The sequence below is a fragment of the Phodopus roborovskii genome, unplaced genomic scaffold (genome assembly GCF_943737965.1).
Source record: "Phodopus roborovskii unplaced genomic scaffold, PHOROB, whole genome shotgun sequence".
NCBI classification, from domain to species: domain Eukaryota; kingdom Metazoa; phylum Chordata; class Mammalia; order Rodentia; family Cricetidae; genus Phodopus; species Phodopus roborovskii.
This window is the reverse complement of record NW_026126412.1, coordinates 1,078,875-1,105,157: the sequence shown is the minus strand read 5'-3', so window position 1 is coordinate 1,105,157 and position 26,283 is coordinate 1,078,875. Positions and strand designations below refer to the sequence as shown.

At 51.2% G+C, this 26,283-nt stretch overlaps 1 protein-coding gene across 1 annotated transcript; it reads left to right on the top strand.

Annotated features, from left to right (window-relative positions):
* Positions 1-226: 226 nt before the first annotated feature.
* Positions 227-23,020, top strand: Nkd2 (NKD inhibitor of WNT signaling pathway 2). The gene is made up of 10 exons (XM_051182731.1): positions 227-440; positions 572-607; positions 849-952; positions 17,608-17,668; positions 18,431-18,558; positions 19,111-19,206; positions 19,723-19,870; positions 20,445-20,529; positions 20,951-21,078; positions 22,345-23,020. Exons 1-10 carry the CDS (start codon positions 416-418, stop codon positions 22,920-22,922), a joined length of 1,389 nt encoding a protein of 462 aa, XP_051038688.1. The 5' UTR covers positions 227-415; the 3' UTR covers positions 22,923-23,020.
* The last annotated feature ends 3,263 nt before the right edge of the window (positions 23,021-26,283 follow it).

Genomic DNA, 26,283 nt, shown 5'->3' with positions numbered 1-26,283 from the left:
GTGGAAGTTGTCGCTCAGAAGAAACCTCAGAGAGCCAGAAACCCGGAGTCCACTGCAGGCCCTGTCTATACTCATAGGTGCCCTGGGTCAGTCTCCCTGGCTGTGGGGGCAGTCTCTTTGGTTCCCCTCCACCTAGTCAAGTCCCAGAGCAAAGGGGTCCAGTGCGCTACGGGCCGCGGCCGCGGGGGGCGCTGCGAGAACTGCTGTTAAAGCCCCGTCGCGGGCGCGCGCGCTCAGAGGGATCCCGGCCGCTGCCCGCGCCGCTGTCTCCCGCTGCCAGGCCAAGCCTGGTCCGCTGCCCGGTCCCCGATCCAGGCTTCACGAATCGCTCTTGGCGCGCTCTCCATGCGCCCCGGGCTCTGAACCTCGGACGTGCACCTGGGAGCGCGGCCGGAGGTCCAGGCCCGGAGGAGACATGGGGAAATTTCAGTCCAAGCACGGTGAGGTGCGGGCCAGAGCGGACGGGGGTTGTGAGGTGGGACATGGGTAGGACGGAGGTGGGGACGCGGGTAGGGTGGCTCCGCCACTCAATGTCCCTTCCCTCTTCCCGCGTCCTCGGGCCGCGCCGCAGCCGCAGCAGCTTGCAAGCGGAGAGAGAGCCCCGAAGGTAAGCACGGGCACGGCCAGGGCGCGAGGTGGCCCCCGGGCCGGATGCGCAGAGCTCCGAGCTTGGGGCAAGCCTTGCCTCGCGCCCTCGGGTGGGTCTCCGGGAGCGCGTGGCCCCGGGGCTCCGGGGACCGGGTGGGTGCCTCGAGGCGGACTTGGTAGAAGCGCACCCCGCGGGGCTCACGGTCTCCTTCCTTCTCCGTGGGTGCTGTGTTTCCCACGCGTCTGTGGGCGGGCCGCAGGGGACAGTTTCGTGGTGTCTGCGTATGCGAGCGGCCGCAAAGGCACGGAAGACACCGAACGGCGCGCGGGCGGCGGTGTGGAACATCGCGCACGGGACAAGCAGGTAAGCGATCGGGTGGTGGGCGGGGTCGCGCAGACTGAGAGGTCTGTTCTTAGTTGTGCCTTTTTATCACCCCGAGATGCAGAAGGCATGGCCCAGATGGCTGGCCAGGATAGCTAGCCTGTCCCTTCCCAGCATCTGGAATAGTATCCCAGAGGCGGATATTGTGGAGGTACTGGAATCCCCAAACTGCTGAAGGGACTATGAGGCAGAGATGGGGATCTCTGGGGCCATGATATCAGTATTCCAGGCTTGAGGCATCCAGGGTGATGCCCAAGTCCATCTTGCTGCCACTTAAGATTTGCTGAGGAATTCTTTGTGGCCAGCTGTTGCCTCGAACTGCTTGGTTCTCAGATGCATGGTTAGCCAGAGACGTAAAATTGGGGCTGGCTCTGGGAACCTGGGACTCATTTTCACATCATGGGAAAGCATTTAGGCCCGTGGGATCCCTTAGCTGTCAAGCCTGGGGGCTTTCTCACTCGAAGCAAGGCTGGGATCGACCCTTGGGCTCTCCCCCACTTGAGAGCAGTGGTGTTCAGAATGGGGCACAATTTGGCTGACAAGGAAGTGTGTGTCGTTTCTGGAGAGTGCAGATGGCTTCCTGTGTAGTTGTGGGATTGCTAAAGTAAAGCTGTGGTCCTAAAACCATGAATACAACATTTTAGGTCTGTTTTTAGTTGTGTGGGTCTGGCTTGTGTTTTTCCCTGTTAGGTTTGTCCTTTCATGATAAGGCCTTTCTGAGGTGGAAAGGGCAGCTCCATAGGACTGACTTAAGTAGCTGTTAGCAACAGCACTGTATTTCCCGGGTCTCCTTATCTAGCTGTGGCTCCTGGCCACATGGTACCTTGAGTTGAGGCCATGGCCCAGGCATCCCCCTCACAGGGTTCAGGAATTCTTGAGGCAACATTGCTGTCCTTGTCCCTGGCAGCACAAGTGATACTAGACAGCTCTTGCCCAGGTCTGGGAGGGACTCTACCCTCATCTTTCTTCTGTCTGGAAAGCTCAGTGGGAACAGTCAGAATTGGGTCTATGTCCTTTCTCACGTCCTTTTCATAGTGTCCAGTGTTCTGCCCAACTTAGTGTCCTCCCAGGAGCTGTGCCCTGAGGAGACCAGCCCTGATCATACTGTACCATACTGTACCAACTCCCAGGGGCTTGTGACAGGCCACTGGAGGACTTGTAGCTTCTCTCCTGGGTTCTTACCTGCTCTTTTGCTTTTGACACTGTCACTGAGCTTCAAAGGTCTGTGCATCTGTGTGCATCTAAGAGTTTCCCACTGCTTCTTCCTGCCTTGAGCGGCCATCCTTGCTATCTCCAGAAACTCCGTCACGTGGCAGCACCTATGTGATTCCTTGGCCAGGGCATCTAAAGGGGAGGGACATGGGTTTGTTGGTGATAACCAAGAGATGGTTTAGAAAGAAGCATGTGACATCAGAACTACTGTGGTCACAGGCTTTGAGCTGGCACTGATGGGGCCATAGTTCAGGCAGCAGTTGGTGATGGCTTCTCTGAAGCAGCTGAGTAGTCATCCACGGGGCTCCACATGGGATAACTTCCTTATGTGTGTAGTGTTCCACCAGCCTATCTTTAATTTCTCCAGCTCCCCCTGAAGCTGGCAGGAAATTGCTCAGAAGACAAGAGTCGCTGTTTTCTGTTGTGAATTAAACACAGATTTCCATTTAGCCTGAGGAAGGAGCATTCTGCTCACTCTAGTGGTGGAGTTTTAACTTGGACTCTGAGGGATCTGCCTGCATGTAGGGTGAGGAGGCCACTGAGAATCACGTCCTTGGCTGTCTGTGGACATTCTACAGCTGTCTGGGGAGGGCATGGGTGCTTAGCTTGTTGAGGGCTACGTGTGGTTGTCTGTGGCAAACTCGAACTTCACAATGGCACTCACTAGCTCTGCCTACATCTACTTGGGCATTCTCTGTGTGCTGACATATCAGATCTTTCAGGAGATAACCTTGGAAGATGTGGGAGTGACCAGTGTGACACCCTATGTGACACCCTGTGGTGCCTTCTGGGCGGGGTGAGGGGGCTGCATTCTAGACTAGGGCTGAAATCACCATGCAGACCTTGGCTTCTAGCCAACAAAGTAAAACAAAACAAAAAAAAAACAAACAAACAAAAAAAAAAACCGGCCCTCGTTATCACCTTGTCTATAGATTTGTCAGAAGGGGAAGGCTTTTCCCACCCATGCTTTGATTCCTTCTGGCTGGCTGGAATTCTCTGGAGCTGGCTGAAGAGCCTCAGACTCTTTAACTCTGCTGCTCCCACTGTGGCAGAGGTAGCCAGGCCTCCCCTGACCTGGGCCAGAAGCTGCCTCGCCTGAAAACTTACATGCTTCTCTTAGGGAAAGGGAGCTGTTAGCCTTTGAGAAACTCCTCATGTTTTTGTCACAGCCTAAGCACCTCTCTATTGCTGGTGGACCTAGAAACATGAAACATGGGTCAAAATATGTCTGCAGGGGAGATGCAGAGCTCCAGGGAGGTGATGGGGACATCATGGTTCCTCCTCAGCTGCTGAGCCTTGGAACCCCCAAGAAGAAGCAGATTTCCCTGGGACTACCCATAGAACAAACACCTGGAAGGAAGGCCCTGAAGGCACCGGGTAGAAGAGGGTACCCTGGCAATAGCACATCATTTTTGCTCCTCATTCTCTCTGTGCTCTGTATATTTGGGTTTTGGAAACCAAGTCTGACTTGAGAAGTTGGCACAGAAGTGGCCCAGTGACACTTTGATGTAGGAACATCAAGGACACGCTGGGCGATCAACAACCTCAATGAGCACTGAGGATCCCCAAGATCAAGTGGTCAAGAGGCATTGAGCCTACCCTTCTCGGCTTCTGGGATTACATAATCTGTGATGAGTAGTTCTTACCCCAGGGGGTTAGAATGAGCTAGCAGGACCATCCTGTGATTTGCAGGAAATGCCTCTAGAGAGGAGCAGACAAAACTGTTCTGAGGACCCAACCTGACAGAGCTGGTAACAATGTATTCAGGCACATGGCTGAAGTTTACTTCCCAGGATGTGGATGGTGCTAAACAGAGATGGGAACAGAGGCACAGGCCACTGGGATAGTTCTTTGTTACAGAAAGTGTTGAAGTCAGCTCAGGGTCTAAGACCTCAAGAACTAGGCAAGTGGGGTGCACTCAATGCCGGACCCAGTCTGGTACTTGTGGGAGGCCCCGGGGCTGCTGTGATGTACTCTGCCGCTGAAAGACGGTGTATCCTTGGGCTCTGCTTTTATTCATTGGCTAGCACGCTGCTGTCTTATGACAGGAGCTCCGTGACACTGACCATCTGTGGCCAAGGAGGCTGGAGGGGCAGGTTCCTGATGTCTACAATAGGGAATAGGGATGGCTGAGGACTCAAGTACTTTGAGAGGTTCCCAGGAGACCAGCAAGTGCTCCCTATAGGACACAGTGAGATATGCACAGATGTGGACATTGTCCACCTCTGCATCCACAGAGCACCATATAAAGTGCTGAGGCCAAGGCTTAAGGATACGGGGCATTTTGCCCCAGGCTGCCATCTAGACTTGGGGGTTCCATAGACAGCAGGAACGGAGTGTTGTACCTGGGTAGCTTGTCACATCTAGGTTTCCAAAACAGCTTCAAATCACAGCTGCTTGTTTTGTTGCTGAAGGAGCTAAAATTTTGGCTTCCTCGAACTTTTAATGAAAGCGGAGAAGTGGCTTCACTCTGCTCTTGTCAGCAGATTGGTTACTTTGGCAAATGATGCCACCTCTCCAGAACTCACGTCATTTCCTAGTTTTACTTGTGGCTGAATAATTTATACATGAAAAATCTGTGCTTTATGTGTGTGTGTTTTCTCTGTGCATGCATGTGCACATGTATGCACGTGTATATGGAGACCAGAGGTCAGCCTTGGCAGTTATTCCTCAGGAGCCATCCACCTTGTATTTTGAGACATTCAATGGGAGTCAACCTCTGATGACCACTCTTGACAGGAAGTCCTGTTCAACCCGGAGCCCTGATGAAGAGGGGTCTGAGATGAACTTGGGGAAAAGCCAACAGGAGTGGTATGGCTAGAAACCATGGCTCCAACCATATACAGGGGAATGGCCTGGCCCCTGAGCTGACCGTGGGCGCGGCCACCGCCCGCCCTCCCGCGGGGCGCCCCTGCGGCCCCTTGCCCGCTCTGCGCGGGGCGGCTTTGGGCCTGTCTTGGCGAAGTGGGGGGCCGGTCTCAGTGGCCTCAGGTGAGCTTACTGGTCATTTGTTGGGTTGTGCTACAACTTTGGTCCAGCTTCCTGTGCTAGGAAGCAGGCTGGCTAGCACAAATTCCTAGGGGCTACAGCTTGTCAAGAGCTGAATAATGCAGGCAGACAGGGGGTATCCAGGGACGCGCAGACCCTGTCCACCAGGCTATTGCGGGACAGTTAACCCTATACTTGCTCTGCACCCTTTGCCACTTGCTCTGCAGTCTGGGGACAGGCATTTGTGGTTCCTGATTCTTGATAAGCAAGAAGTAGAGGACAGTGCCATGTCTCAGTCCCAGGCCTCAGCAGTGAGGTTGAGGGGTACCTACTGGTCATTTGCATGGAAGTTGTTGAACTCCTAGTCAGAGCTAACACTGGGAGCCCCATGCCATGGCCAACTAAAACATGACTCTTGTGAGTTTTGTGGTCAACTCTACCCAATGGCAGAAAGGTCTCTAGAAGTGAGCAGAGAGCAAGCATGTGGGAAATCCAGAATCTGTCCTGGATCGTGTGAGAAACTGAAAAACCCCTGGTGTAAGAGGACGGGATATGCCCTCATGCTGTACAGAATTGTCTGTGCCTACTGGGGCACTGTTCATGTTCTTCATCTGTCAAGTAGTTGTAGACATGCTGACAAACAGAGGCAGGTGGGGCTCAGGTAACCATAGCTTCAGGAGAAATGTGGGGCTCCGGGTGGCTACAGGGTCACTGGAGCATGCAGGTGAAGTTAGGCTCTTTGTGCATGAGATGGCATACGGAAAGGTTATCCATCCACACAGCCCCCACCCCCTTCTCAGTCCTTTGCTTGGTTGGCTTTCTGTGGTTATTCTTGGACTTTCAAAGCATGAATGCCCTCTGCCCATCAAGAACATCCAACATGGGTCAGAGCAGATGGGCTCCTCTTGGGCTACCCAGTGGTGCGGGAGGATCTTCTCGGCTCTATTCTCTTTTATTAACCGAAATTGGTGCCAAGTAACATTGAAGTCTGGCCTAGAACATGGACTGCTACTTCTTAAGGAGGACAGCATTATCCCAGGTCTATGAGAGGCAAGAATGATTGTGGTGATATATTGTTTGTGACTTAATTAAAGACTGAAGATCAGAGTAGCAAAGTAGCCAAGCTGATAGATCTTACCTCTCCCAAACTGAAATGGCAGTCCTGTCCCCATGAGTCCTCAGAGGCAAAGGGCTCTGAATTCCTTTCTCCACCCAGCCATATTGTTCCTGTCCTCCCTAGCCCTGAAATTAAGGGCATGTGATCCCAAGTGCTAGGACCACCTTTGTGTGAGCTGTTTCTTTTTAGGACTGGATCAATTTCATGTAGTCAGTGTGGCCTTGAACTAACAGAGGTCCATCTACCTCTTAATCCTGAGTCCTGGGATTAAAGGTGTATACGACCACCACCTGGCTTCTATAGCTAACTAGTATGGAAGCTTTGCTATTTTGATCTCCAGTGGCTTTAGTATCATTATAAACATAAAACGACAAATAATTATCCTATGTGTTGTCTACCTCACCAGGTACAGCTACGGGCTGTTGGATGCTCATGGCATCCTAGGCAGAAGCTTGGGCAAAACTGGCTTGCTGGAGCTGCTACTTATAGATAAGCCAGTTAGTGATCAAAAGCCCTCACTGGCCCCCAACCTGCCTCGAAGCAAGCTGCAGCTCCTGACGGGCTGGTGTGTGCTGTAATCAGCTTTAACATTGATGGGAGATTTGCAGCATCCGGCTGGCAGCCCTTCCTGCCAGCATTGAACAAATTGGGTCTGTTCGATCCTGTTTGCCACGCACAGCTGGAATGTACCGATGTCGAGGAAGCCCAGCAGCCAGAAGGATTTGTTTTACTTTTGTTCTGCAGAATCTTCTCAGTTACCCATAGCTAGTTTTGAGCCCTGAAATCAGAGAAGCTAAAAGCCATGTAATATTTTAATGCAGAAATTCAAATGGAGATTATTTTAACATAGCATCAGGCATCCTGATGGATCGGCGTCTAGAGCTCTGTGAAAGATGAATGTTCTGTGTGCTGGGAAGCACAGCCCAGAATTGTAGGTACTGCTAGCCATGTTGCAGGGGTCTGGCAGGATCCTCCTAACATCTTTTATAACTGTGGTGTAGAGGTCCAGAGTTGGTGTGTGCACTGGGGGGGGGGAGGATGAATTATTTGTATCTCCTTGAAGTGAAAGCCTGACCTCATTCTGACTCTGAGTAAGAACCTGCTCAGAAACCACAGGAAACGGCCAACCTGGCAAAACAGGTACTTTTCCTTTCTGTCCTGGGGACCTGGCACAAAGCCCTCCCTGCAGGAACCTCCAGTGTTCCCCAGAGAGATTGAGTGTATGGGCGGCCTAATCAGACCCTTCCACTCCTTCTTCTCACCCTGACTACTAGGCCCTCCTTTCCTATAGCTGACTGGGCTCCATACCTATACTGGAACTGGTCTCAAAGCTCCATGCATCCCTGGCTCTTGCCCTCCTGGGAAGTGCTCAGAGGCCCCCATCTACCTCACCCAGTTCATGGGTCTCCCAGATAAGTAGAGTGTCCTGGACTTGGCCTGTCCTTATCGTTCCCTGTGTGGGTGTCCCTAAGGCTCCAGCTTGCTGCTCTCTCTAGTTGGCCACAGCCCCCTGCTGGCAGGTTTAGCCCTCAGACTCCCATAGTGATTTACTAGGAGGAAAGCCTAGATAGGCTTGGCTGGAGCTGTCTTCTGCTTCTGTCAACTTTAAGCCAGCCTCACCTTCCCTGGGAGTCCTGGCCTATTTTCCTGGGGTTGGGGAGAGCCACTTTTAATCTGGAGATGTATTTTTTGAAAGATTGGAGGGTGAAAGGGAACCACATTATACTTGCTTTGGTGAATTTGTTGGAAAAGTGTGTGTGTGTGTGTGTTGCTTTACATGCTTCAAGCTGTGCCACAGGGAAGTGTGGGTTCCCGAAGGCCACAAGGATCACTGGTGAAGCTGGCAGTGGAAGGAGAGAGAAGTTTGGTGAACTTCTAGCAGAGTTCAGAGTCTAAAGTGATGAGATGAGGCCACAGCAGGTAGACATGGCTCAACATGAGGCCTAGAAAGAAGGTACTAGAATACATCGACACAGTCCTAGCTGCAGTGGACACCATCTAGCAGCCCAATCTGTGTGGACTGGAGTGGAGGGGAGAAATATGGTAATAAAGTATTCGGGGTAAAAGCAGAAAGTATTCCAATCAGGGTGAGAGAAGCCACTTCAGAGTGCATCTGAAGAGAAAAGGCAAAAGGTCAAAGAAGAAAGGCCTTAGGAGTAAGGAGAGGAGGAGGGTACTCGGCTGGGTACAGATTCCACGTCTGAGTTCATCCTGTGGATTCACTTATGACCACTCAATTCCTGCCTCAAAACCTCATTTGAATGGAGGCAGCTGAGATACAGCAGAGTTGGGCAGTTCCTGAAGCCTCACTGTATTGAGCCGGCATCCTAACCTGTGAAAGACTCAAGACCCCACCTCCCACCCCAGAGCTGCTAGTCTATCCCAAGGTTGCCTCACTAAATCTCTGGGCTGCTCCTAGGCTGAAGGAAGAGCCAGACGAGGGCCCCTGGATGGTTCGGAGGGTGCAGGAGAGGAGGGTTAGGCAAGTGCCCTGGAGAGGTGGCCTTGACAAAGGCCCCAAGGAAGGAGTAAACAGTGCAAACTCCAGGAGGAGGAGAGGTATATACAGAGAACTAACTTCACCTACCTCCTAGGAGCTACAGTAAACAAAGAGGCTCTAGGGGGCTACTTACTGTGATAGGCATTGCAGCTGGAAGGTACAGGAAGCCCTAAGGGAGTGATGCCCCCTCCCACACTGTTGTGCTTACAGGGATTCTGGGACCTACTCCATGGCTGTGGAGCAGGGAGGTGGCATAGCCCTATCTTTACTTCAGACTTGTTTCCAACGACTTGCTCTGTCTTGAAAACACAGCTGGTGTTGACCCTGAGAAAACAGCCTATTCGTACTTTATCCTCGGTCCCCTCACTGTGTTTTGAGGAGTAGCCAGTGGAGTCGGTTGTGGCTGGGCAGGATTGGGATGTGAAACCAATGGCATCTAATGACCTCAGGGGATAAAAGTGTCATTCATACCCTCTGTGGGAAGACCGCTGAAATAGTGACCCCACGGATCCCATCCTTTCCAGGCATGGAAGGCAGCAGGAGCTGGCCCCTGGCTTGGCTTTGCCTATCCATACTCTGACAGAGGGGGCATCGGCTCATCTATGGGAGGGGAAGCTGCCCAGAAGGTTCTTTGGGCTTCGTCGCAGAGTTCCTTTTGTTTGTGATGCATAGAGTATAGGACAGAGGTTCACATGTGTCTGTTTCTGTGTTGGGGAGCAGTTAGGGACACAGTAGGAACCATGGTGCAGGGAACTAGAGCCATGGTGGGTGAAGTACCAAGCCAGAACTCTCCCATCTTGCCCTGGTAGCCAGAGCATCCGTGGCTCTAGTCCCTTGGACTTCATTCATGCCCTAGGCACCCCTGCTGTGTCCAGGCTTTCTACCCTTCTGTGTCTGGATGAACCTGGGCTCTTCTGCAGCCGTGCAGCCTTCAGCTGCTTGGAGCTGGTGCCAATTTATGAAACAGATTATTTGATAAGAGGCTACAATGCAAGTTTATCACAGGGACCCCACTAATTTTCCTTAGGGTGGGTTTGAAGGATCTAGGTTTGGCCTTTGTCCCTTTAAGACCATCATGCAGCTGCTGCCAGATAGGGTAGCTCTGAGGCCTCCCTTTGATCTCCACAGCCCAGCCAGGCAGCGCAGCCAGTGAGGGTATGTTCCCAGAGCTCTACAGAGAGCACTTAACAAAAATGAACACCATTTATTGCTTTTTCTGAGTTGTGAGCTCCCCAGGGGCCTGGCGCCGGTTTTTAGCCTGCTTATCTCTGGAAAGAACACCACATCACACAGTACCTTTTAGAGTAAAACAAAAACAGTAACTTAGGGTTCAGTTGTGTTCTCTTCCAGCTTTGGAATTAATCTGCCTTTGAAATGAGAAACATAAAGCTTTAATAGGAATGAAAGGCAACAAAGATGTCCGGTGGGTTTCCTGAGTAGGAGTCTAGAAGCGGGAAAACTGTGTGGGGTCTGCATTAAAAATGAGTGGTGTCCACATCCTCTAAGCAGAGACAGAGGGATCTGAGTCTGGGAGATCTGAGTTTGGGTTCCATTTTGTTATTTTACAACCTCTGTGGCCATCCTTATCTTCGTTTTCTTTGAAAGACAATTGTGGTATCAGGCATTGCTGATGAAGACTAATCAGTGTGTAGACCTGCTACAAAGTGACTGGAACGCCAAGGACTAAAAACCAAACGCAGTTTCAATGTTCTAAGAGTGAAAACGAGGGACACAGTATGGTTTATGTTACTTAATTCTCTGGGTAAATGTATGTGTGTGTGATGTTTGCATGTACAGTGAGTGCAGACACGCATATATGGTATATGATAGCACGGTTTCCTACTTGTATGGGTTAATGTGGATGATACAAGTCACCTGAATCCTCTCTGAGTGAGGGATAAAGTGTCTTGACTGCTAGACTCTAAAAAGAGGATGCTGTCCCCTTATTGCATATGACCTTCCTGGCAGCATCTCATGTACCAAACGTCTCTCCAGCAAGTGGCAAGGGTGCATCCCTGTAATGCATTCATTTAGTGACCCACTCACCCTCGTCAACCGTCCATTATTCTCTGTGAACTAACTGGCCATGGGCTGCATCTCCTTGGTGCTTGTGGACAGCCAATGGTCAGCTCCCCACAAAACACATGGCTGATCAAATCCTACAGCTAATGTGGGTCCTTTAGAGGACCATTTTGGGGTAAGTACGTGGTGGGAATGTGGTCCATGTTATACCTTCTATTATTAGTCAAGTGATGGAAAAAACAGGAAGCTGTGGTAGATGATGATGTTGGAAATGTTTATATTTTCTGGCCTGGACAGAAAATGGAGGAGGGCAAAATTACTGGTGTGAAGGATGAGTGTGTTTTAGGAAACCCTGTTAGTCTCCCAGTTACTCATCTTTTTATAAATTTCATGTTTTAGTTATCATAAAACCCTTGATGAAAATGGCTCACCCTTCCCCCCCAATTAAAATCACCCTAACATGCACTTGCATTATTGCCTTCCTGTGGTGGCTTTGGATTCACTGTCCTTAAACATCTTGTTTTAGATTCAGACACAGAGGACCTCATGGCCCTCAGCCCCTGCAGGGGACCCGCCAGACACCACAGAAATGCTGGGCCCCTACTGCACATGTGTTGGAATTATTAAGCCCATAAAACTAGATTGTCACATCTGAAACTGTTTAGCTGCTGAAACTGAGACGTGACTTCAAAGCTGCCCAAGCGTTTCCAGACAGACAAGTGGGCTGGCACCTGGGAGGGGAATTTCAGCCGCTGGCGGCAGGCAGAGTGGCCTCCTCACCTTTCCTTAAGAAACCACCGCTCTTCAGAGCCCCCGGCTAGATGCCACACCTGGAAACCTATTTGAGGGCTTTCAAAGCCCCCGAGTCTGCAGCCCACTTTCCCCTCCTAGCCTCTTGCTTCCTGCTTCTTACTAAGCCTTGGGCTCTCTACCCTGCAGTCTCTTCCTTCATTTTCCTCTTGACCCTCACCCTGGCTGGCTTCAGTCACCTCTTTCAGGACATCACAGCTCTTTGTGGCTCTCCAAGTGTACTTTCAGGACATCACAGCTCTTTGTGGCTCTCCAAGTGTAGTCTGACCCATGGAGGAGACCCTGAACTTGAGATGCCCGAGGGGAAGTCCACATTGACCCCACATGCAGCACATCGGCAGCCTCCAGGCAGGAGCCCGGGTGTTCTCTCGGCCTTTCCCGCTTGATTTCAGCTGCTTGCGGCCCACACTTGAAGGCACTACTGGCAGCTCTCATGTACTCCTCTACCTTCTGTCTGACCCCACAAACATCACGTGAATCTCACATAGGTCCTACAGCTCTGTCTTCCTATCAGCAGACGATTTTTAGCCTGCAGTCTTACAGAGTGGCTGGAACTGATACTGCAAAGCTTCCCCAAAGGTCATCCTGGTGGTTTCTGTCATGTTTCTGGAGACTTCTCTGTCTGGGTAGAATAGCTGCAGGGGTGCAGGGGTCTGTCAGCGACCAGGAGGTTAATATGGGTGATTTTTTTTAATGGCCGGGAACTAATGTTGGAGTGGACAGATGTACAAAGACACATCCTAGTACTTGATAATCATGTTCTAGACCACACACCCTTCCCAGGGGTCTTATGGGGACAGCAGTCCTGTTGGCCACAGCTCTGGACAGAGGCCTCACCTTCTGTCCTTCCCTAGAGTACCACCTAAGACCTAATCCCCATTCGTTTCTCTCCATCCCTGTTTCTGTCTCTATTTTTTTTAATTCTGACTATATCTGTCTCTGTGTGTCCCTCCCCACAACCTCATCCCATCTGAGACATTGACAAGGTCTGACCTATGTTTGAGAGTGCACATACAACCTTGACCTTGAAATTGATAGGTGGAGCCCACGCTTCCACAAGCCTAAAGTTGTGACTTGGTTGCAGGTCACGTACGCACTTCATCATCACAGAGAATAGGTTTCTGTGGTAGCTGTCACTTCCTGACTTGCTGCTCTACCCGAGTCTGGAGCCTCGGACCCATTCAGGAAGGAAGATGTGGTCCTACCTGTCTTACCTCTTGGACTAGATACCCAGATTGTTTTCTGGACAGTAGTAAACATTTGCCCCCTAGAGAAAGAGTTCTCAGAAGCCGGGCATGGTGACATGCCAACGATTTCAGCACTTTGAAGTGGAGACAGGAAGGTCAGGAGTTACTGTCTAGCCCACACAGGGCATCTCAACAACCCATTAAAAAGGAACCCTCTAGAGGAGCCTAAAGAGGGCTCTGACGTCTCTGAAAGCATCTGTTCCTCATGTGTCCACCAGCACCCCTGGCTTTCACACCACTGGCCTGGGAGCCCAGACTTCTGGTGCCCCTCCTCCAAATCATCTCCTTTCCAGAAGAGGGAAACTTGGTTTTTAGAATCTGCGACAGGTTTAAAGGAACTTTATCTCTTGGTGCCAGTTTGTCCTGACATGGTTGTGGGCCTCCAGCATCACCTCCAGCATCACTGCTCCTGTGTTTCTGAGGGACACTTCAGGCAGCGAACAGCTAGCAAGCACGTGGTTATCCTGAGGCCCATCTGTTTCAGAGCTGCCTGCCATGACGAATGGGCATTTGGGAGATGCTGAGGCCCTGCAGGTTCTAGTAAGTTGTAGACTCAGGAACACAGCCTGCTTTCAGAGTCAGGTGTGGGTGCCACCATCTCTGACTCTGTGCTGACAGCAGGACAAGTTGCTCCTGACTTAAACTAGGACTCTGGGTTTGTTTCCCCACTTGCTGCTGCCACCCAGTGGCCGTTATGGGGAATGTTTGTGCACTGTGACCTGAGCCACCCTGTGGGGTGATGCAACAAGCTGTGAGAACTATGGGCCCCTCGTTTTGGGTGTAATAAATGCGTGTTTTTAGGATGTGGACTATCCATGAATGTAGCAACTGGGCAAGCAGCGCCTTAGGCCAACACAAGTTAATCCCAGACAGTAGATGCTTGCCACCTTATTTACAGATCATGTTCCCACTGTGGCATGGGCCCCACAAGCATTACACTGGTCCCCAGTGGCTAGGAGAATGCCCATCAGAGACATCACAATGAGCTAGCGATGCTTTAAGGGCCAAAAGCAGGGCCTGGGGTAGGGTAAGCATTGGAGGAAGAAGGTGCTCCCGGGTCAGGCAGGGCCTGGGGTAGGGTGGGCATTGGAGGGAGGTGCTCCCGGGTCAGGCAGGGCCTGGGGTAGGGTGGGCATTGGAGGGAGGTGCTCCCGGGTCAGGCAGGGCCTGGCGTAGGGTGGGCATTGGAGGGAGGTGCTCCTGGGTCAGGCACTGAGATGATGTACAGAATGATAGGCAGCTGGGGTCCATACTGACCTAGACATGACATCCAGGGTAACCTGGACAGGGGCAGACATTGGTGTCCAGAAGCAGTGTAACAGGGTGAGGCTTGACCAGAGAGGAATGTCTTCAGAGGCCAAAGCAAGGACAGTCTGACAGAAGGTGTGGCTCAGGTTCCTTAAGAGGTACCGGGGTGAATGGGGGTGAGACTCATGGTTGAATCCGCTAGGGCCTGAGGTCACCAGACTGTCATGACAGGGGTTGGTAATGTCTGCCTTTGGCAGCCTTCCCCGTGAGCCTAAGTCATCTGGACTCGGTTGCACTGGGGAGGGGGCTCCGCCTGGCCAGTGGCCTGGCACAGGTCTTATCTGATGAAATTAAAGCTCTTAGCTCTTCTATTTAGCTGAAGCAGTTCAGATTAAAGGGCATTTCTATGTAAGCAGGACAGATTTGACTTAAATCACTAAGCAGAGGCCAGAATTACCCCCACAAACCTTCATTTTCTTCTTTGATCCAGGGCCTCTCCAGCCAACCATGGGCTGTTGCTTAGAATCCTCCATGTTCTGGGGTTTGATGTATGCTGGCAGTCTGCTGTGGTGGCCCTGTCCATGTGGTGTGGCCTTGGTTGATTATAGCAGCCCTGGCCTATTATTGTAGCCTCGGGAATGTCCCAGGAGACCAGCCTAGAGTTTGTGTAGGATCTTTTTTTTTCTTGTGAGGCTGGGCTTTGTACTTAGAGCAGTGCATCCCAAGCAAGTCCTCTTCCACTAGTCCAATCCCATTTTCTGAATTAAATAGCCTTGGTTCTCTACTTACAAGTACTTTTAAAGTCTATAACCCATGCAGCGCTCCACAGCCTGGTACTCAAGATTATCTTTTTAAAATAAATGGAAGGCATCCATGAATGCTAGTGGTTCCAGCCTCACATACAGGATAAAATATGGCATGCAGTCAAACTGGCAACTCTAGGCTCTAGCCTTTCAGCTGGATCTCTACCGGGTGCTGTACCCACCAATTTCTCAGTGAGATAAATCTTACCTGTTGAAGGATTCAAGCTCCCTGACAAAGAGCTAATGGGGAGCAACTAAGTCCTGGAGTTCCATGGGGGAAAGACAATCTTGGGCATCTTCTCTGCTCTCACCTGCACCACTTTCCAGGTCCTTCCTGGAGGTGCAGGTGACTCAGGAGCTGCACACCTTGATATTCCACTTGCCTTTGCTTACTCCTGTCATTTACATGACCCGTCCGAGTCTTTGGCCCTCACCCTGGCATCAGCCAGCTTTGGTTTCTGGAAGTAATTTAGAACCTCTGGGTTTATAATCAGACACAGGACCTGTCAGCCACAGCCCCTTGGAACTGTCCAGGATGAAGCTGAGCCTGTGAGGTCCATGTCCTTGGATTTAAGCTTCCACACCTCACAGAAGCAGGGACTGAAGCTTTACAAGTCACTTTGATTTCAAAGGGGGGGGGGAAGCCTCAAATCAGACTTTTAGAAATTACTAGATTTTATCCTATATTCACTGGTCCAAGCTGGCCCTTGTCTCTCTTCAGGCCTTCAGTCTCAGGACATGGATGACCCTGTGCATTGTAGACACAAATGGGCTTCTTAGGGCCAGGACAAACTCCTTGCACTCCAGTAAAACCATATTCTGAGCGTTGGCTCTGTGGGTTATTTGATCAGTGAATAAATGAGGACTCAATTCTACTTCCTTTTTGATAAAGGGTCTCACAACATAGCCGCGGCTGTCCTACAACTTGCTAAATAGACCAGGCTGGCCTCAAACTCGGAGATCCCCCACCTCTTTCTCCCAAGTGCTGGGATTAAGGGTGCACACTACCTCATACAGCTACAAAGGGGACCTTTTAAGAATTATGAGGGTTCCTCATTGAGATGATCTCCAGTGTAACCCCTCACCTAAATGACATCCTACGAACAAGCTAAATAGGCAGCCTATCTCTAATGGTTCCCATGCGTTGGGAGGTCTAAGAGAGAGACTTTGGGGGTATTTGAGGTGCAGATATGAGCAGGTCTCCTCTACTTCCTGGTTCTAGTTACTCAATCACGAGCATTTGGGGCACCTGCCATGAGGGCTCCTCAAATGCTGTTTCCCACAATCAGTGCACAGCCAAAAATACTCTAGGGCGGAGCCCTCCCTCTTTCCCCGCTGCACCTTTGGGTAGTCCTGGTTTCTGCTTCTTTCAGAGACTAACACTGGGTGTGTCCTCGCCAGCCTCGCACAGCTAGTACCCACAACACTGCAGTACTCCCGTCCCTGGCGCCTAAGCGTCTCTCGTATTCTCCTTCCACACATTCTGTAGAAGAGTCAGCCTGTCCATTCAGGCGTAGGCCTCTTCATGGTTAGTGTCTTGTTTGCTGCAAAGGTTTTTACATATGCTCTGTCATTCTAGGTTTGAATTAGATCTGCATCCCTTGTGTCCTTCAGATGGACATGAACTCGCCAGGTGGCGCCAGGCAGCCGCCTGCCAGGCACCCTGTATTCACCCACAGTGAGGAATGGGGGTAGCGGGTATGTCTTGGTTCCTGTGGTCACTGACAGGGTAAGAATGTGCGAAACTATACCTGGAATACTGTTTTCTGGATGAGGTGTAAAACTGAGGAGTCTTGTCTTTCTCCTGTCTCCAGCAACAAACCAAAAGCATCCTTTGGCCCATGTTATTGCTAGCTGGCGAGTTGGATGGGCCTTAGCACAGCTTCCCATCTACCTGAGGCCTCTCAAAGCTTTGAAGCCACCTGGAGTCAAACAAAAATACCAGGAAACTGGTGGGAAATGCCCTTGGGGACCCTGAGTGTTGGGCTGGGGGCTGAGAGTTCCGCTGCCACGAAGGGGCCCTTTGATTGCAGGTGGCTTCTATGGCACATTTTACATTTCCTTTCTTGTAGCCTTTGCTTCCTTTGCTTCTGTGGATTATTTACAAGAACCATGTGAGCTTTTGTTCTGCTGCATTTCTTGGCTTAAACATCCCCTGGATGTGTTTGAAGTCCTTCCCATTTTTCCATAACTGGTCTTGAGATTAGCTGTGGGCTGAGGGTTTTTCTTGGCAGCCATCCCTGCTCCTCAGCCCAGCTCTGGAGGAGACATTGGCCCCTCTGCAGTTCCAGTGAATGCTACCCTAAGTTCATCCCATGGGTACCATGGGGACAGTTCCAGTGGAAAGCACTGTACGCTAGGCCAGGAACAGAGTGCCAGGTAGAGCTCTTGGTCTCACGGCTTCTTATACTTGTGGGTTGGCAGTGTTACAGCTGAGCTGCAGGAAGACTCCCAAGTCTCACTTTGGACAGTGGGCTTTGTTTGCAGTGAGGCCTAGTTCTGGAAAGGACCCCAGCACGTGGTCCTGGTACACTCTGTTGTATGAAGCTTCCTGGAAGGGATGGTTATGTGGGCCCACAGACTGGCTGATACTGGTGTCTATTCAGCTCTGAGCCTCACAGAGCTCCCATCTGGTGTCTTCCTCTGCTCTGCTGAGCACCATGGTTATAAGTTGCCCTGTTCTTTTGCAGGAGCTGCCCAATGGGGACCCTAAGGAGGGGCCTTTCTGGGAGGACAAGGGCTCCCTAGAAGGTGAGTCCAGCTCCAGCAAATGCTCCCAGACCTCACCCTGATCTTAGGGCCCAAATCAGCACTGGCATATAAGGTCAGTTGTCTCCTAGTCTCAAGAGTGGTCAGTTCTCAAGTAAGCAGGAGCCTCGATCACCTGTGGTTCCTGACCAAGCAGGCAGTTGCCTGCTGGAAGTCACACACTAGGTACCCTCTTTGCTCATACTTGGAGAGACACCTGACCAATGACTCTGGGACCCTCTCCAGAGGACACAGCTTGAGACCCAGAGAATGTGGGACCCAGAACAGGGCTCCTTATCCATCCATACAGAGAGTCAGGGAAGACAAGATTGCTTGGCCATCAGATGGCCCACATGTGTCCTTGTCAGTGGGTTCTGGGTTGAAAGCATTAGAAAATGACCAGAATGAGAAAAGCCAGGTGATACAGGAACTCACTCCCCTAGAGGACTCTTGAGTGGAGACCAATCTGTTATTATGATCTTGAAGGTCCTTCTTGAAGGTCCTTCTCGCATTCCATCTGTACAACATTAGCCTAGAGGAAATAGATTGCTCACTATGGGATACATGTACAGTAAGGGTATACCAGATTGAGGTTAACTCAGGGGAGGCCTCTCTCCACTCTCTACTTTCCTGTTCTATAGGAGTAGGCTCTTAGCTCAGGGCCATTTAGATCAGAAGAGAGCAGACATAGCCAACCCATTTCCCCTGTCTTCCCGCTACCCGCATGGGGACAGGCCCTTGCCTCACCTCCTCTTGTCTCCTCAGTTGTGCTGCCCCCTGAGAAGTCTGAGGGCCATGAGAGTCAGGGACAGCCCTTCAGCATGGACGATGGGGAGAAGGCAGCAAGCCATGAGGGCCCAGTGAGAGTCAGCAAGAAGAACTTGAACATTGATGTAAGTCTACTCCCTGCAGTTATTACCTACATGACTGGGTCCCTAAGGCCATGGTGGTGACCCTAAATGGGGACCATGGCCATTCCAACCCTGTGGTTTCCTCTGCCTCCCTGAGACCTTAAAGCAAGACTAAAATGTGCTGTTCTGGCGGTGGCGTGGTGCTGCTGTGAACCTGGCCATACTGGGCAGATGGGTCTCCATGTGTAACGGGTATCCAACACTACTGGACAGGAAACAACAGCAGGGTCTCCTACCCCACAGGCAGGGGAGCAGCACAAACACTGGGTTCCAGTTCCTCTTACTCAGAGTCATCCTGAGTGTTTGCATGCACAGGGACAGAAACCACAGGGGAGAAACCAAGTCATGGAGTCACTAGGAGGGGTGGGTGGAGCTCGGCAAGAACAGGTATTGAGGGTTGCAGGCCCAGTGCCCTTAAGCTTCCTTGTCCTGGCTGGAAACTAGGAAGAACCACACACAGCTCAGAGTCCTCCCAGTCCCAAGGCCCAGATGACTCTTCCTTGTCTGTCTCCTATCCCTGCACACCACCTACAGGCCCTCCAGTGTGATGTCTCAGTGGAAGACGACAACCGCCAAGAGTGGACATTCACTCTGTATGACTTTGACAACAGTGGTAAAGTCACCAGAGAGGTAGCGTGCCCACGTGTGCCAGACCACCCACAGGATGAGGGCTCAGGTCAGGGGTGTGGCCTCTTGAGATCGAGAACCAGTCTGGTTCAGTAGACAGATGTCTGAGTCCTCGGATGGAGAGACAGAATGAGACTTTACTAGATAGAAGGAAGAGACTAGAACATTCCTGGGTTAACAGTCCCTCACAGGGCAGCCTGGGTCCTTAGAGCGCCTCTGCTCCACTGAGCTGTGTCCAGGGCAGAGGAAGCATAGCATTGACCATGTAACATTGATGCTGAAAAGCCTATCTGCTTGTTTATCTAATGTTTGGAAGGTAAAAGAGATGTGGCTTCCAGGACAGACAGCAGGGCTACCTTTAAGCCACGCATGACATCCTGGGGGCCATTCTGGGCATAAGATAAGGCAGTCCCTGACGGGGAACAGGTGGACCCAAGGTGCCTGCTGTGGCTAAGGGGTGAATACATGCTTGGTAAAGAAGGGAGAAATGTCTCTTGAAGTCTGTCATGTTGGTCCTAGGACATGTCCAGCCTGATGCACACCATCTATGAGGTTGTTGACGCCTCTGTCAATCACTCCTCGGGCAGCAGCAAGACCCTCCGAGTGAAGCTAACTGTCAGCCCTGAGCCCTCCAGCAAGAAGAAGGAATGTCCCCCCACCGGCCAAGGTGAGGGGTCTATGCCAGGAGCCTTCCTGTTCAAATGGTGCCCCCTCCATGAGCGCTACCCCTAAGACAGGCCAGTAGGGTCACCTAATTTATGTCTCACACTTGCTCTTCTCTGTAGCACTGACCTCTGTACCACTGACCCCTCCATATGAGCACTGTTCACGTTCCCCAACCACTTTTAGTCAAAAATCTGTTTCCACAATTTCCCAAGCAGCGCCAGGTACCTGGCAGGAGACAAAGCTGTTTGCTTAGTGAGTAGATAGGTGAGCAAGAAAAGTAATTCATTAACGGAGGGCAGAGTGGTCTAGGGCTCCAATCCAAGCACTAGGGATGTAACAGGGTTAAAAGTCCAAGGCCAGCATTGGTTGTAGCATGACTCTGTCTCAAAAACAAAACAAAACAAAATAGAATGAGTGGGTGGATGGGATGGGTTCATAGACATGGGGAATGCATGGGTGAAGGACAGGCAGAAGAATGCTTGAGTGAAAGCATAGACGAGCAGGTGAGTAGAGCATGAGTGAGGAATGAATAAACGTATGCACAAGTGAGGCGGAGTGTAACACCTTTCTTTCAGACCGGGAGCCCAGCCGTGGCAGAACAGAGAATGAGCTCACGGAGGATCCCAGAGTGGCTGACCGAAGGCTGTCTGCCTACAGCAGGTGAGGTGAGGGGGCCAGGTAGCTGCATCCTGCAGGCCTGCCTCCCCCAATGCCCTGTCAGGAAGGGTGCTGAAATGGGTAGGCCCTGCGTGCTGTGAAGGGTGATGGTACCTGGGTGGGGCCGAGCACCATGCCTATGAGCACCATGCCTATGCAAAAGAAGGGAACGGGGGCCTTTGTGGCACCAGTTAGGTGACCAGTGACCAATGTTTAGGGGTCACTCATGCCTCGTTGAGACCTGTGGTAGGTCCTGACAGGCTGCCACAATGAGCTGTGGACCTCAATTCTCTGAACAAAATACTTTGTCCAACTTCCTCCCTTCTGCCTTCTCCAACAGCGGATGCTATTCAAAGCCCCACCTCTGCAGGCACCCCTGTCAAATGATGTCTGAAGGCCTGCCTATCCCCTCTCCTCCCCACAGGAAACCCAATGCTGATTCCCAGCCCTGCCCTGTGCGAGTACCCTACTGTGTGGACGAGAACACAGAGCGTAGAAACCACTACCTAGACCTCGCTGGCATTGAGAACTACACATCTAAGTTTGGTCCTGGTAGGTGCTGGAGAACCCCCACCAGGTGCATTCTCCCCTAAAGGAAGAATCCAGAACCCCAGGGAGTTCTGGAATTCTGATGGTGTTGGGTTCCAGGCATCCATACCCCACTTGGGCGCCAGATCCATCCTCTGCCTAGATGTGGGATCACATCTTAACCTCCTGCCACAGGCAGGGACCTGGAAAGCAAGGTGGTTAAGCATCCAGGTGTATGTATGAAACATGTCCTGGCTTAGAGAAAATATAAAACTATTACATTCAGCTGGGGCAGTTGGCACATTAGGCCAGGATTACCAGCTTGTGTAGAAGGATGGACAGCCAGCATTGTAGACACTTGTCCTACTCGATTGAACATTCCTTTCTGATTTTGTGCCTCTTGTAGCCTTTAGAGATTCATGAACTTTAGCCTGCCTGGTACTCTGAAAGCTGGAGGCCAAGTCCCCCACTAGCACCCCATTTCCACTATGCATCCCTGGGGTCCACTCAGGCCATTTGAACATTGTAACAGTATCTGTAAGTTTCTCCAGTCTGTTCTGACAACCACAACTAAAGGTCTGTGGTTGAAGTTGACTCTCACCTGGGAAGGGCTGGCCCTATGTGATTTGTACTAGAGATTCAACCCTGATGACAGGGGCATCTGAAGAGGTAGATGGGGATCTAAGAAGCTTAGTGGGGAGTTTGACCACAACTGGCCCCCCGTATTGAGGTCACTGCACAGGGACGACCTTAATGGTTTAAGCATTTCGTGAAGCTGCAACCAGGTTATTCTGGAAGTCTACTTGATTCTCTCTCCTCTTCCTCCTTCTGTTTTTCTCTGTGTGTTTGGTAGAGAGGGAAAGGGGATATGTTAATGAATTAATTCTGGTCCTTCACTGGAGTGTCCCTTAATGACACAACTTTCTAATGCCCTCATGTCCTAGACAGGGATCTAACTATGCTAGAAGAATCTCCACTAACAGGACACACAATAGGGATAAAGGGCCAGCTGAGCCAAGCAGCAAGTTTCCAGGGTGGCTAAGCTTCTTTAAGGAGTGACATAGTGGCATCCAGGGTCCTTAACGAGGGGTTGACTCCCATCTGGAATGTAAGACACAATCAGGGACTGAGCTGTTGTTACTTCTTCATGCCCAGCTTGGGACATTTGGCCATCTGAGCTCTGACCCAGCCTGACCCAGCCAGCAGGTCACCTCTGTTGCAAACCCATAGTGCAGATATGACATGTATTCCCAAGCCTTACCCTGGGTCATCACTGTGTCTTGTCCCCAGGGTCACCACCTGAGCAGGCCAGGCAAGAACATCATGGCAGGGCCACACACATTCCAAGCAGGTCCCGATCACAGGAGTCGGATGCCCACGCTATACACCACCGCAGGTCCCAGGTCCTGGCTGACCATGTTGTACCAACTAACGAGCCTGCTATCCGGACCCTGGCTCCGCAGCCCCGGCTCAAGGGGCAGGAGAAGCAGTTCCTCAGGTCTCCCAAGGGTCCAGGAAAACCTCTTGGAACACCAGGTAGCAGCAAGCCAGGGAAAACGCTCAGCTATTGCCTGCAGGCTGTCCCACTGCCCCAGGGTGCTCAGGATGGCCACCACCTCCCACAGCCCCCACCACAGCCCCCGCCACAGCCCTATGGTCACAAGCGCTACCGGCAGAAGGGCAGAGAAGGCCACTCACCACTCAAGGGACATGGTCAGCCTACCATGGTGGAGCATGAAGTGGTACGGGACCTGCCTCCCATGCTGGGGCCTGAGGGCTACGTGGTGCCAATGATCCAGAGGCACGAACACCACCATCACCACGAACACCACCACCACCATCACCACCACCACTTCCACCCATCCTAGCACCCAAACAAGTACCCTGCCCACATGCCCTCAGGGATACAGAGCAGGTGCTGGCACATGCCTGGTAGAGTACAGCATTCCCTGCCCCCAATACCCAGCAGCAGATGATGTCAAATGGGCACCAGGGAGATGGCACCAGGCTGGACATCATGGACAAAGCCTTCCTTCTCCATGCCGTTTGGATGCTAGTACATCTGATGCAGCTGATAATCCCCACGAACAAGTGCTCCCGTGTGATCCAGAAAGCCCATACATGAGGACAGAAAAACATCTGCTCTTACTTTGGCTGTGCAGTGTGGTCCTGGGATGTTCACATCCTTGTGGTTCTTTGACCTTTGGGTGCCCTGGATTGTTCCTGGCACAAGGCCGGGAGTGAATGGAAATGGTAAAGCTTTCTGTGAGGTTTATTCATTGTCAGGTTAGCAGGCTGGCCTTGGGAAGTGGTTCTTCCGTGTACCACAATGTCAAGCAAAGCAAAACAAGGTCAGAGTATCAGCAAATGTGCAGGGGAGCAGGCAGGGTGATGCGCAGCAGGCAACACAAAGCTTGGTCCCCGAGCTTCCAACATCCTGGGTGGGTGTGGATAGGGCCCAGGTTGGGGTGGGATGATCAGTACCATGCTGGAGGCCCTCACCTAGGCTGTGCTCATTCTTATAACCAAGCGACACTTAAGTTCCCTTCTGCAAGGGTGTGGGAACCTCTGTAAGCCTTGGTCTTTTGGCTCCACTGAAACAGGACATTGAAGGGGAATTTTACCTGTTGCGAGTTTGTACAGGTGGCATTATGCCTTCCCAGAATAGTAAGAAATTGTACATTCTGTAACATGCCATGCCTTGTATTAAAACAGACTTTTCTGAGAGCTGTGGTCCGAATACCTGTACTTTATAGCTGCCAATGAAGATAACATGTACATGTTGTAAAGGGGTGAGTGCTATAGAACCACCTTGGCTAATCTGGTTGATGCACACAATACTTCTAATGTACTTTTGGACGCGTCTAAGAAAAAACAGAATTCTAAACCCAGAATTCAGGTCATGCAGACAGGACACGGCTTACACAGACGGTTGAGAAGCAACACCTTATCCTCTCTCCTTAAACACTAAGCTCTATGGAATTCCTGAAGATCTGAATGTGGTGTCTCCTGTCCCACACCGATAGGAAGACTTGGGGATGTTTAGCTCACATATGGCTGTCGCTGGCTACTTCCCAGCTAGAAACCACATACATGCTCCTGAATTCCAAAATGAATAGAGTGCATTACCCTTTCCTTACAGCATGGCTAAAGTCACTGGGCCATGGATGCAGAGATGGTACACATGTGGAGCTCCATCACACACACCACAGCAGAGGGATGGGGCAGGAATCGTCATGGCCACCCAGCCTGTCTCTCAGAATGCAGCATTAAGAGGTCCTTCCAGGCATCACCCTCCCTGTGGAGTGGGGGGTGGGGTAGGAATGGGATGGGGGGTCATGGGAAGGAGGGAGAGGAGGAGGAAGGAGGGAAAGGGAACTGGGATCGATATGTAAAATAAGAAGAAGAAGAAGAAGAAGAAGAAGAAAAACAAGTCTAAAAGCTAAAAATAAATAAATAAAAAAGAGGTCCTTCCAAGCTAAGAAACATACAGGATGTCCCTGATGACCCCTTGGGCCATGGTTCAGCTGAGCACCTAGGAAGCGGGGACATTCCGACAAGTCTGACCTTTGGTTTCACACTTTAAAATGTCAGGGCAGGTAGAAATCCTAACAAGCTCATGGCAGGGGCCAAGCATCTACGTGAATGTTAAGCGGTGACACTCCAGCCAGCAGAGGGACCAGGCCTTAGATAGCAGGGTCCTGGGTGCCAGTGCTGCATGTATGAGGCTTAAGAGATGGGAAAGCATTTGTGAACAAAACAAAAAGCCAAAAGCCAGATCGTTTAGTTAGGTGTGGCAGGGCATGCTACAATTCAAGACCAAGATACACTGTACAGTGAGACTGCCTCTCCCCACCCCCCAATGGCTCATGTTCTCCAAGAGTTAGCCACCGTGGACATGGCCACTAGTGTCTGCACATGTGGATGAGGACAGTGAGCCTGTGAGGTGCAGTAACTTGGCCTGGGTTGACTCAGGGACTCCATGACTGCCTAGAAGCAAAACAGCAATGTTGCAAATGGAGGCAGAGGCAAGACAGCCAGAAGCTGCAATGCTTAGTCTACTCTGGGTGCCAGGAAGGTGGCTCCATGGAGTTGGTAGTACCTGGCAACAGAAAAAGGCCGTGGTTGTGGGTGGGGTAGCTGTAGAGATGCCTCAGCGGTTAAGAGCACTGGCTGCTCTTCCAGAGGACCAGGGTTCAATTTTCAGCGACCACATGGCAGCTCCAGGGGATCCAACACCCTCACAAAGGCATACATGCAGGAAGAACACCATTGTACATAAAACAAATCACTAAAACATTTCCATTTAAAAAAAAAAAAGGTGGCTGTTGTGAAGGACACAAAGAGCCTTGGCTTGGTCGCCAAGATGCCCCCTTCTCAGCAGGTAGCCATCACTCTCGGGATGAACCTTCTGACTCTGGGTTCTATTCAAATGCCTTTTCAAGTGTGACTTGGACTTCTGCTGCCCTAAGCTGGCCATGTGCTTTGTTCACAGATCAAGGTCTCTTAACCTCCCTTTCCTAGCAAATTCAGGCATGTGTGGGGGTCCTTGTTCCTCTAAACATTTAGGGGTGGCTCTGTATCTCCAGGGCTCAGGCCTGGGCTCACAGCCACTCTGCTCGTCCCTGCTACCACCGGCTGGCTTTAGTACTACCCAAAGAGCCCACATCTTTGGTACCCATTGCCTTCACCATTAACCAGCATGACCCAGGCCTATGAGAACAGAGTGTCACCTGCTCCAGGTCTCCTAGGTTTGTGCATGCTGCCACGTGCGTCAGAACTTCCTGTTTCTGTGATAACACCGTTCTACTGCATGGATGTCTGGGTATGGATAATGCCATGACGACTGCCAGGGAGAGGTTAGTGGGGATATATGTCCTGGGTCACAAAGATAACCCTACTTAACAATTGTTGGGGCCAAAATGCTATTCTTGCTGCACAGTTCTGAATCCCAATGACTCAAAAACCCTCCTAGCTGTTCCCCATTCTCTGGATTATAGCGCCACTTATATTCTGACGATTTGGGGGTTCTCATCCTTAGATAAATTGAGTGTTGAGTCCCTACAATGGCAGTATTGAGTTTGCAGTTATCAAACCTAAGGAGCTGGCGGGAGAGTTCCCCTTAGTGGTTTTGTAGCACTTCTCCAATGCAGGATGGTCAACCCTAATCCTGAGTCAGCCCTGCAGTGGACCTCTCTGAGCAGCTCTGAGAAGGAATGAACAAGTGCA